This window comes from Rhinopithecus bieti, unplaced genomic scaffold, assembly GCF_001698545.2.
Source record: "Rhinopithecus bieti isolate Rb0 unplaced genomic scaffold, ASM169854v2 scaffold_6933, whole genome shotgun sequence".
NCBI lineage: Eukaryota > Metazoa > Chordata > Mammalia > Primates > Cercopithecidae > Rhinopithecus > Rhinopithecus bieti.
In genome coordinates, this window is record NW_016805426.1 from 2,603,352 (window position 1) to 2,615,960 (window position 12,609).

The 12,609-nt window shown below is 43.3% G+C and overlaps 1 protein-coding gene across 1 annotated transcript in view; it reads left to right on the forward strand.

Moving 5' to 3' along the window:
* Positions 1 to 2,885: 2,885 nt before the first annotated feature.
* TAF3 (TATA-box binding protein associated factor 3) overlaps positions 2,886 to 12,609 on the forward strand; it is a 211,399-nt gene continuing 201,675 nt past the window's right edge. The window contains 2 exon segments of the mRNA XM_017872492.1: positions 2,886 to 3,282; positions 8,741 to 8,983. Of these exon segments, the coding sequence (XP_017727981.1) occupies positions 2,886 to 3,282; positions 8,741 to 8,983 (640 nt within the window).

Here is a 12,609-nt window from a genome sequence, read left to right on the forward strand (position 1 = left end):
GCCTGGAAACCAGGGGCTCAGACCTGCACACGAGGGTCTGCATCATGCCACCAAGTAAGCACTGAGACCAGAAGTGAGAGAAATGTAGGCCTGAGGAGGAGAATACTGAGTATCAGCTGAGGCCTGGCTGCAGCAGTCGGGGCTCTAATTTGTCTCCTGACCTTCCTCTTTAACGTTTTCCCCAGGGAAAGGGCCCTGGAGGAGATGTTCCTCAAACCAAGATGTGTCTCTGAGGGTAAAAGAGATGAACTGTGGGCCGGGCGCGGTGGCTCACGCCTGTAATCCCAGCACTTTGGGAGGCCGAGGCGAGCGGATCACGAGGTCAGGAGATAGAGACCATCCTGGCTAACGTGGTGAAACCCCGTCTCTACTAAAAAAAAAAAATACAAAAAATTAGCCGGCCGTGGTGGCAAGCGCCTGTAGTCCCAGCTACTCGGGAGGCTGAGACAGGAGAATGCAGTGAACCCGGGAGACTCCGTCTCAAAAAAAAAAAAAAAAAAAAAAAGATGAAGTGTGATGAATGCTGTAATGCACTGCTCAGAGCCCCTCAGGACTGAAGGACTTCAGCTGTCCTTGGAATTGAATGGACTGAGCTGCAGAGAGTTCCTTTGCCTGAGAGCACACACCCTTTCCCAGGTAGCCCTCATGCAGTGACCTGTTCGTATGGGAATATAAAGGTCCAGCCTTCTTTTTTTTTTTTTTTTGAGACGGAGTTTTGCTCTGTCGCCCAGGATGAAGTGCAGTGGCGGGATCTCAGCTCACTGCAAGCTCCGCCTCCCAGGTTCACGACATTCTTCTGCCTCAGCCTCCCAAGTAGCTGGGACTAAGGGCGCCCGCCACCACGCCCAGCTAATTTTTTGTATTTTTAGTAGGGACAGGGTTTCACCGTGTTAGCCAGGATGGTCTCGATCTCCTGACCTCGTGATTTGCCTGCCTCGGCCTCCCAAACTGCTGGAGTTACAGGCGTGAGCCACTGCGCCCGGCCAAAGTCCAGCCTTCTTGTTTGGATTCAGGGAAGCTCTGAAGGGCCACTCTAGCTTCTGCATACTATGGCATTGGCTTGGCTGAGGCTTTCCTTGCCAAGGCATTCACTGCACCCTGGCTTTCATTCCTTCCCCCAAGTCCCAGGAGGATTCCTCAATGAACTTTCTGCAAGCTCATCTCTATTTCAGAGTTGACTTCCCAGGGAACAAAGCCTGTGACATGTGATCTTCTATATAGTTATGTGGGGGAATGAATGTTCTTGTTTTGGGGTGATACATGTTGAGGTGTGGTGGGGTTAAGTGTCATGAAGTTTGCAGCTTATTTTCAAACTGCTGGAAAAAAATACCTGTGTGCACATATAAATACAAAAGATAGAGTAAATTGGCAAAATGTTAACAATTGGTGAATCTAGATGAAGTGTATACTTGAGTGTATGATTTTGTTTCAACTTTTTCTGTAGGTTTGAAATGTTCCGAAATAAAACCCCCTCCCCTATACACAGAAAGGCAAATGAAGAGGAACAAACACCCAGGGTGGTGGTGGTAGCCGGGCAGACTTGTGAAATCCAAGGCCAAGAGAGTTTCAATGTTACAGAAGCATTCAACATTATCAAATAGCTACAAGATAATCAAGTAAGGCTAGGACTGAAAAATGTCTCACAAATTTAGCAACACAATGTTCCTGATAACTTGGGGACAGAGTGTCCACGGAGTAAATACAGGCACCTTGCCCTCTAGTACCTTGCTTCTCTGCAGATCGTCATTTAGCTGAAGAACCCAATTTCAGTTCTATTACTGAGTTTTCCAGACGTTCAAAAATGTGAATATCATGTTCAAAGTTCTGGAATAGTCCCTGTAGGAGGAATATAGAGCCACTCATAAACTCGGAATTTATTGAAGGAGCACATAAACTCTTATACTAAACAACTGTGATAGGTACAGAAGGGCATATTTAAGAAACCGCATAGTTCAGCCACTGCAGTTGGGCGACCTGCAGGCTGAATCTAGACTAACCGTGGGATGCGTTTGGCTTTTGAGATGTGTTCCCAGTTTTGTATTTAAAAATCAAGATATTTATCCCTAATCCCGATTTCTGGCAATACTTGGCTGGAGCTGGAAGAAGGCTCTGGGGTAGGCAACCGTTCCCAAGACACTCGGCCTGCGACACCGGTTTAAGGCTCCGGTTTGGCCTCTGTAGGCAGCTGAGGTCCCCAACCCCCCACAGGTTACAGCCGCGATGCGCAAATCGCACACTACAGCCCACAGGCAGCTCACCTGGTTTGTAAAAAAAGAAAAGAAAAGAAAAGAAAAAAAAAAGTTTTATTGGAACCAGGGCTGGGATTAGAATGACATGAGTGAGTCAGGAGTTTATGGCATGGATTTGGATGTTTTCTCGATCTTGATGACTTGAGTTTTTTTGGGGCTCCCATTAATTTGGCACAGAGGCCTCCTCCTAGTCCCCGCCCTATTGCGAAGGGCTTTGAAGGGCATGCGGAACAGCTTGGACTTTATTTAATCTTTACAGTGGCAAGCAGCTCAATACACAGATTTTTAGCATAGGCAAGACCAGCGCTGGTCTGCGTTCCGCGAGCACCGTTAAGTTCCCACGCCCGGAACTTCTCTCTAGCACATAACCCTCTAATATGACTAACGTTATTAATGCTAACTCTCTAACCTGTCAATGTCGTATCCCAGACCCCTCGTTTGCCTCTACAACACTGGCGTTTTCGTCCCCGCTCTCCCCGAGCTGAGCACCCCAGCACCTGCCTCCCCGGGCGCCTCCTCCACCTGCGCGCCGCACGCCCGCTTCCGGCCGGCTTCCAGGCCTCAGAGGCGATCCCAAGGCTTCGCTCCGCTCCCAAGGGGCGGGGCTTTCTCATCGACGCGCTCAGCATTCGGCTCATGCTGCCTCGCTCCGGCGGCCGTCCAGCGGGAGGCGGAGCGAGTCCAAAATGGCGGCTCTCAGGCTGGCGCGTTCCGTGCTGCTGGGGCTTTGAGGTGGTCGCCGGGGGTCCGGGGGACCATTTCCCCGCCGCGGAAGCCCTAGAGGATGAATCGGGGGCCCTGCTAAGGTCTGGCGGCGGGGCTGGAGAGCAGTGGCAGCAAGGGCTGCGGTGGCGTCCACGCAGCGGGATGTGCGAGAGTTACTCCAGGTCGTTGTTGAGGGTCTCGGTGGCGCAGATCTGCCAGGCGCTGGGCTGGGACTCGGTGCAGCTCAGCGCCTGCCACCTCCTCACGGACGTGCTGCAGCGCTATCTGCAGCAACTGGGCCGGGGCTGCCATCGGTACTCTGAGCTCTGTGAGTACCGGGCTGGGTGCGGGAGGGCTGCCCCGGCAAGTCAAGGGTGACACCTCCGCTCTCCCTGTCCCTCCGCGTCCCCGGGGTGTGCATCCCGCACCCTGCCTCGAGATCTGCTGTCTCCTCGGCCTCCCACGTCCCTGGGCTTCCACTGCCCCTGCAAACTCTAGTCATCCTTCGGGTGCCTCTTCCTCATCCGCTAACTTCCCGCCACCAGCCCGGGAGCCGGGTCTTCGCTCCCAGCTCCACACCCTCCTACCGCTCCTCCGCCCTGAAATGTGCCTGGATCTCTCTCATTGTCTCCTGTTTGCTGCGGGTAGATCTCCCCCACCGTGCCCTACACCCTCTTTTACCTCGGTCCTTTTTCTCCCTTGCCCGCAAACTACTACAACTAGTTGTCACAGGCGCTCCGTCTACCGGCCGTTTCTTACAAGACTGGCCATTCCTGAGCTCCTAACTACATAGACTCGTTGACAGCTCTGCTCCGTTAGGGACATTGCCTCGTCTTTCTGTATCTGTTCGTTTCGTGGACGGCATCTCCATTTACTGTTTTCCCAAGGCTGACTTTGTCAGTTTCGCTGATGAGATGTACTTTCACTTACGTCTCGGTTACCAGTGAGATGTCAGTTGTTATCGAAGTAGGATAGAGGGACCGTGGGCAGTTGACAAGATTCTCCAGGTAATCTGGGCTACAGTACTTACGGGTTTTAAGTGAATGTCTGGTAATATCTATAACTAGTGGTATTTAATAATTTAATGGAAGAAATGGAATATTTTAATAGAAGCTCCACATTATCTTGTTGATGTGAAGCAATTGCATGTGTGTTTGTTGAGGAGAGGAAACTACCACTCATTTTAGTTTCAAGTCATGATGTTTAAGGTGATAAGCTGGAGAACTGAATGAAGTATCTCATAGGATATTTTGTTTTGTTAAAGTGGTTCCTATACTGAAAAATTGAGACTCACAGACACGCTGTATTTCCCAGGCCCCGAGTTTCGTTCCCTCTTTCACAGGGCTGCCAAACTAATCTGTCCATAACACAAATCTGATCCTGTCATTATTCTTAAAAATATTTTGACTGTACTTCGTTGGTTACAGGCTAAAAATCTAAACTCTTAGCAGTACACAGTTCCCTTTGTGAGCTAGCATTTTGCTTATCTTTTGCCAGCCTACCTAATCTGCGACCACGCTGAGCTACCTGCCTTTTCCAAAATGTTTTAAGCTATCCATTCTTACATACATGGTGTGTCTTACCTAGAATGTCCTTTGCCCCTGGCCCACCGGTAGTACTACTTTTATTTTGAGATGCACTTATCACTTGCTCTAGGGAACTCATGTTATCTGCTTTCATAATTCTGTGCATATTTCTTTTATATTATTTGTCATCTTGTTTTGTAATCACCTGTGTATGTCTCTTTCCCCTCTCTAGGAGAAAAATTGATTATATTTGTATTCTGTAACCTATAGGGCCATTATGTAATAAGCACCTGAGAAATATTTGTTGAATAAATGAATGAACTGATAAACCACTACCCTAAAAGCCACTTACTGACTTTACATATTGAGTTCCAAAAATGTGTATGTTTTGAATGCTTGATTTCACTGATACTTCTATTATTCTTCTTCTTTTGAGACAGGGTCTCACTCTGTTGCCCAGTGTGGAGTGCAGTGGTGCGATCTTAGCTCTCTATAGCCTCGAACTTCAGGGCTCAAGTGATCCTCCTGCCTCAGCCTTCCAAGTAGCTGGGACTACAGGGATACGCCACCATGCCTAGCTAATTTTTTTATTTTTTTGTAGTGATGTGGTCTAGTTGTATTGCTCAGTCTGGTGTCAAACTCCTGGGCTCAGGTGATCCTCCTGCCTCAGCGTTTCAAAGTGCTGGGATTACAGGCGTGAGCCACCATGCCCAGCTCACTGATAAATCTGAATGTGGAACCACAAAGTAATATGCATGTGTTTTTATCTTGAAAGTGCATCACCAGCTGACTACTCTTCGGCTTTTGTTTCTTTTTTCTCTGGCCTGCTCTGCAGTGGTCCTTGAGTATACTGTTACTGATAGGATAGGATAGGATAGGCTAGACTAGGCATAGTCCAGATTATGTTTGCTACCATGTATCTTTAGCTATTCAAAATGTCTCCTGAATACTAGTTACCTTTCCTGCCTTTTATACAAAACAGAAGGGAGCTGGCACTCCATGTGACTAGGTATTCCAAAGTCACCCAGGGGTCATTGCAGCTCTTCAGTGTAAACCTTCTTCCTAATTACCTAATTTCCGTAGCCAGTTTCTTGGTTTCAGTGAGGATGAGATTGTCAGGTTCATTATTTCCCATCGTGATTTGATGACTTTTTTTTTAATGCTAATTTTGGTATACTTATTAGATATTTTTAGGTTCTTTTTTCTATACCAGTCTTATTCTAAAATCGAATTCTGTAACTCCAGGTTACCACTACAGAATCTTGTATTCCACTCCTTTAAATCCTTTCTGTTGTTTTAACAAACACTTATTGAGCACCACTTATGAACCAATCCCTGTACTAGGCATTGGAGACATAAAATTACTAAGATATAATCCCTGCCCATAAGGTGTTTTCAAGATTGCCAGAATGTCAGCAAAAACAAACTGATGGTGTTTGTTTCTTCTAAAATAAATGTTCTCAAGTTAAAGCAAGTATTAGAAGTTACCATTAATTCAAATAATGAACAAATAATGAACTTTAGAATTGCCTTAGGGTAACAATTTCTCCAAGCATTCAAGGGCAGATGTCTCTGTCTGTGTCACATTATATATTAAATATGTTGGCATGTGCTGAAAGCAGGTGCTAAATCTTTCAGACTAACTCTTCAACACTAGTACTATAATATTTTTTGTATGGTACAGGGAGTAAATGTAAAAGGAGTAAGAGGAGAGATGGTTGTAGGCTATGGATTCTGGGGTAGGATTACTTCACAGAAAAGATAAGATTTGAATTGAGCTATGAAGTATGGTTGTATAAAGGTATAGAGTATTCCAGGTTAGAGAATCACATAAACTAAGCTGTCCAGGTGAGATTAAGCATAATGAAAGTACCAGTAAGGTGTTCAGCTCCCTATGCAGCTAGTTCATTCCAAGGGTGTCTGAGGAAAATGTTCAACACAGTGAAATCAGGTTATGGAGGGACTTAAAAGCTAGACAAAAGAATAAAACATGTAGTAGAAAACATTGCATACTTCTAAGTAGGGGGACAGTATGATTAAAGTGGTATTTTAAGAAAATTGTACTGACAGTGATGTGCACAAGACATTGAAGTGGGCAGAACTTAAGACTATACTGAGACAGGGACAGTAAGAATAGAGAGAAAGGAAAAAAATCGTAAATCATCGTTAAGAAAAAAAAGGTGGCCGGGGAGGGGGAGGGGGACAGGGTTAGAAACAGTACCAGGTTTTGGTTTGAGGCTGCAAAGCATATGGAGGAATTTAAGATGATTGTATTTTTTAGACTGAGAGAATAATAATAGCTTTAATAGCAATAGAAGAGTTGAAATGCCTGTTTACGTTCAGTAAGAAGAAGAGTATTCATTTTATTTGTTTTCTCTTTTTTATACATCATTAGAAGTATACATTAGAAGTAACCCATGCTTATAGAAAAAAAAATCAAAGACTGCAGAAGTATGTAGAATTAAAAGTCAGTCTCCTGCTTCCACCACAGCCCTCCCCTCTACTGCAGCTTCCATCCCCTTGAACTGTTAACCATTGGCTGAATATCCTTCTAGACGTTTCTGTATGCATTACCACACATGCGTCCAATTCTAGCAAGATTTGGATTCTTTTCCATTTTACAGTGTGATTTAATTTCAGACATACTGAGTTTGAAGTGATCAAATTTCAAGATTTCAGGTAAAAAGTCAGGATTTCAGTTAAATCCTTTAGGCTATTGAAAATCGGAAACTGGAATTTTCATAGACATTTTTAAAGATGTAGAGACCTTAAGCTCTGCTAAGGATAGGCATAAGAAAACTTGCTGTTGTAAAGAAAAAAACTCACTATATCTAACTTTTTATCTTTTTATCTCTGTTTTATGTGGTGTTTTCTAATTACATTTGAAAATTTATAGGTAAATTACCTTTATGGCTGGGCATGGTGGTGGTGCACTGGTAGTCCCAGCTACTCCGAAGGTTAAGGTGGGAGGACGGCTTGAGCCTGGGAAGTTAAGGTTGTAGTGAGCCATGATTGCCCTACTGCACTCCAGCCTGGGCAGCAGAGTGAGACCCTGTCTCAAAAAACAAACAAAAACCAAACTTTTATGATCTGAGCCTTCTTTGTAAATATTCTTAGATTTTAAAAATTCATTTAATGGTATAATTCATTCAGTAGGTATTTATTGAGTGCCAGCTACGTTCCAGCCACTGTTTAAGATTCCGCAGATGCATCAGGGAACAACAGAGGAAATGTAACAAACATTGACTTTGTCAGCACAACACACTACTTATTTGATGATTAAAAAAAAAAAAAGGCCAGGCACATTGGCTCATTCCTATTATCCCACCACTTTGCGAGGCAGAAGCAGAAGGATTGCTTGAGGCCAGGAGTTCAAAACCAGCCTGAGCAACAGCAAGAACTCATTTCTACAAAAAAATAATAATAATAATAATAGTTAGCCAGGCATGGTGGCATGTGCTTATAGTCCCGGCTACTCAGGAGACTGAGAGGGGAAGATTGCTTGAGCCTAGGAGTTTGAGGCAGCAAGGAGCTATGATCATACTACTGCACTCCAGCCTGGGCAACAAAGAAGATGCCATCTCTTTTTTTTTTTTTTTCTGAGATGGAATCTTGCTCTGTTGCCCAGGCTAGAGTGTAGTGGCGTGATCTCGGCTCACTGCAACCTCCGCCTCCCAGGTTCGAACAGTTCTCCTGCCTCAGCCCCCCGAGTAGCTGGGATTACAGGCATGCACCACCATGCCCAGCTAATTTTTTTATTTTTAGTAGAGATGGTTTCATCATGTTGGCCAGGCTGGTCTCGAACTCCTGACCTTGTGATCTGCCCGCCTCAGCCTCTCAGTGCTGGGATTACAGGCGTGAGCCACCATACCCAGCCAAGATGCCATCTCAAAAAAAAAGACAAAACACTACTTTATTATTATTATTTTGGGGGCGTTTTCTGTGTGTCAGGCACTGTTCCAGGTGCTTTTGATCATCTGTAAACTACTTTGAAATTTGTTCTATAGTATATAAGCTGATCATGAGTGTGATTTTTCTGTGGTGGTCTGGCTAGTTGTCTGATCATATTTAAGCTTGACCTTAATAATCAGCTTAAACATGATTTTGTGATATTCTATTTAAAATATTAAATTCTTTCCAGTAACTAGGTTAAAATGTTTGATTCTGAGCTGCATATTTACTTACTGCCTTTTTTAATATTTAAAAATATATTCATGGGATTTCTTCAAATAATTTGATTTGCTTTTGACTTTGTTTCAGATGGCCGAACAGACCCAATTTTGGATGATGTTGGTGAAGCTTTCCAGCTGATGGGGGTTAGTCTACATGAATTAGAAGACTATATTCACAACATTGAACCTGTCACCTTCCCACACCAAATTCCATCATTTCCTGTTAGCAAGAACAATGTACTTCAGTTTCCTCAACCTGGAAGTAAAGATGCAGAGGAAAGAAAAGAATACATTCCTGATTACCTGCCACCCATTGTGTCTTCTCAAGAAGGTTTGTGAGTGTTTCTTCTTCATTTGTTAGGGACTATTTTAATGGATTTTTGATCCTCTTAGCTTTCCATGCTATGTCAACTTCATAAATTCTGGAAACACAATAGAAACATGTACTGTTATTTACAAATTATTCTAACCCTTAAACCAACAAACTTGCAACTGACATTACCAGGCCAAGCCATGGTGTAATCAAGGTTATGTCTGAAGCATTTATCTCCTTTGTAAAGTTCAAGTAGAGGAAAACGGTGAAGCCAAAGAGAAGCCTTTCAACAGCCCTCTTATATGAGAATGGGGTATTAAGTAAACTGGAAAACCTTTGAAACAAAAAGAAAAATTGGGGTAGCTCTTTCCTCCTCGCTTACTATTCAGGCCATGAGTTTGAATGCCATAGCTTTATACTGGAAACAGTGAGTGAATCGTGAGTATTCACTGATATTGTGTAGACTTACTTCTGTTTTTTATGATGAGTAGAAATGTTTATTGTTTGATCATAATAGAACTTTTGATTATAAAATGATAGCTAATCAGATACAGTGGTCAGTCCCATTGCAGAGTTCCCTTTTTTCCTGTATAATTTTAGATGTTGATCATTAAGTTCACTAAGATTCTGAAGAGATATTTAAGTAATTTGTGGTCTCTAATACAAGTGCGCAGTATTTTTTCTTAGAAGACTTGGAAGGGGCCGGGCGCGGTGGCTCAAGCCTGTAATCCCAGCACTTTGGGAGGCCGAGACGGGCGGATCACGAGGTCAGGAGATGGAGACCATCCTGGCTAATACGGTGAAACCCTGTCTCTACTTAAAAATACAAAAAACTAGCCGGGCGACGAGGCGGGCGCCTGTAGTCCCAGCTACTGGGGAGGCTGAGGCAGGAGAATGGCGGGAACCAGGAAGGCGGAGCTTGCAGTGAGGGGAAACCCAGCCACTGTAGCTCCAGCCTGGGTGGCAGAGGCAAGACCTCCGTCTCAAAAAAAAAAAAAAAAAAACCTTGGAAAAGTTGCAATTAAGTTCTTTCATTTTGTAACAAATTCTAAAACCTGTATACTTCAGGACAGTGCAAATGATGCCAGCAATTACTTTTACTTACGATTTTCTATTGTAAAATATACATCACATAAATGGACCATTGTCACCATTTGTAGGTGTACAGTTCTGTGGCATTAAGTATACATTGTTATTCAACCATCATCCCCCTCCTTCTCCAGAACTTTTTTACCCTCCCAGATTGAAACAGTGTTCCCATTAAACGTATCTCCCCATTCACCACCACTTCCAGCCCCTGCCAACCATTCCTTTTTTTGTGTGTCTATGAAATTTGTCTATTCTAGGTACCTTTTATAAGTGGAATTGTATAATAGTTGTCTTTTTATGACTGTCTTATTTCCCTTAGTATGATGTCTTCAGGGTTCATTCATGTTGTAGCCTGTGTCCGGATTTCGTTGTGTGTGTGTGTTTAAGGCAGAATAATGCGTTATGTATACGCTCCACATTTGTTTATCCATTCACTCACTGATGGACGTTTGGGTTGTTTCAACCTTTTGGCTCTTGTGATTAATGCTGCTATGAACATTGGTGTGCAAATATCTGTTCCAGTTCTTGCTTTCAAGTTTTTTTGGGGTCTGTACCCCGAAGTAGAATTGCTGGATCGTATAGTAATTGTCTACTTAATTTTTGAGGAAGCACCACACCGTTTTCCACAGTGGCTGCACCATCCTCACCTTCCTATCAGTGGTGCTCAAGGGTTCCAGTTTCTTGCAATTCATTTCTTATAATCGGTTCTACTTTAATAGCATTTTGAAGCGTTACCTACTTGTCTCAGTAACTATGTTTACATTTGGCATAAGTTGTTTTACAGTCTGTGTGTCAGGGTTGCCTCATCTGAAAAACTGGACGGATACTGGACCTAAGTGGTAGAGACTTGTTAATGCATTGGTGGCTCATCATTTAGGCGCTCTGGATCTTAGCTGCAGTGGGTTCTGTTGAATGATACTAACACACTGACAGCCCAGAACCAAAGCTAGGACTTTGATCATAATCTACACTTAACTGCTTGGTTCTTTTTGTCTTATTTTTATAGCATGCAAATATTCCATAATAAAATTCTCTTAAAGTGTTATGGTTATCATATTTAAATACCAGCAAGGAAATGTAGCTAAGATAGCAGATTTAGATTAGGTAGTGAAAAAGTATGAAAAACAATTTAGTGTGTTTTTTGTTTTGTTTTGTTTTGATACTGACTTCTGGCTGAAATTACTGTATTACCGTAAATTTTTGGGTTTCTTTTCTGGATTATTTGAAGCAGAAGAAGAATCTCATTTAGTTTTATGCAAACAATATAAATTATAAACATTTTAAAAGGAAAATAACATAAATCTTGAGAACACTACTTTTCATTTTTTATCTAACACGTGGATTAAGAAGGAAAAATATTGCTGGTTTGTAACATGCATATGGTTTATAAGGATGCAGTGAGTGGTAGGCAGTACAGTAGATGCTTGTCAAAACGTTGTCCTCTTCGTAAGAAAAGGATGTAAAATGCAATTCTTTGGTTGTCATTTAAAAATATGACCATACAAGACTATTTCATATCATTTAGAATCGGAAATATTTTTTTTTTCCTGGGTACAGCATGTTAGAAAGTTCCTGGTATTCTGATTAGTGGTGCAAAGTGAGGTATAGCGGTGAACCCCTTTGATAATGGTACTGTTCACCATGCTCTTTGTTTTCCTTTTACTTCCTTAAGGGCCACAGACAGGCTAGACTTTGGTCTTAAAATATTACTAGCAAGGTCCTGCCATGGGATTCCCTCTTATCAGCCACTCAACTTGGTTCGTGTCAAAAAAAGCCTGTGAATGTCTCCCTGCACAGCACCTGGAGCTGGCAAGTGTGTACTCATAGAAGGCCTGAAGGGGCAGCAGGCTGTGAGAGGCACAGCATGGACCTCACGGTGTCACTGAGACATGACTCAGCGAGTCACTGAGTTTCTAGTCTTCCCAAGTCACTTTACCTTTCTGAACTTTATATTCGTCATCTGTAAAATCAGTGTAATAACACCTACCACATTGGGGAAATGGGGAATCAAGTGATTTTTTTTTTTTTAACACATTTATATACAATTGGACAGTGTTTAACATATAAAATACGTAACAGTGGGCCAGGTGTGATGGCTTATGCACTTTGGGAGGCTGAAGCTTGAGCCCAGGCGTTTGATACCAGCCTGGGCAATGTCATGAGACCCTCATCTCTACTGAAAATAAAAATCTTAGCTGGGCATGGTGGTGCACACTTGTAGTCCCAGCTGTCGGGAGTCTGAGGTGGGAGGATCTCTTGAGCCCAGGGGTCAAGGCAGCAGTGAGTCACGATCACACCACAGCACTCCAGCCTGAGTGACAGCGAGAACCTGTCTCGAAAAAAATTAAACACATGACAGCGAATGTTAGTTCTCTTCCCTGTTTTCTTTTCTTGCTCTCAAAGAATTTACTTTTGCATTGAAATACAATATACGTTAGTGAAGTGATGCCATAAAGGGAATCAGTGTCAAGCCGCGTTCAGTGGCACACCCATAGTCCCGGCTACTTGGAAGGCTGAGGCAGGAGGATCGCTTGAGCCCAGGAGTTTGAGGCTGT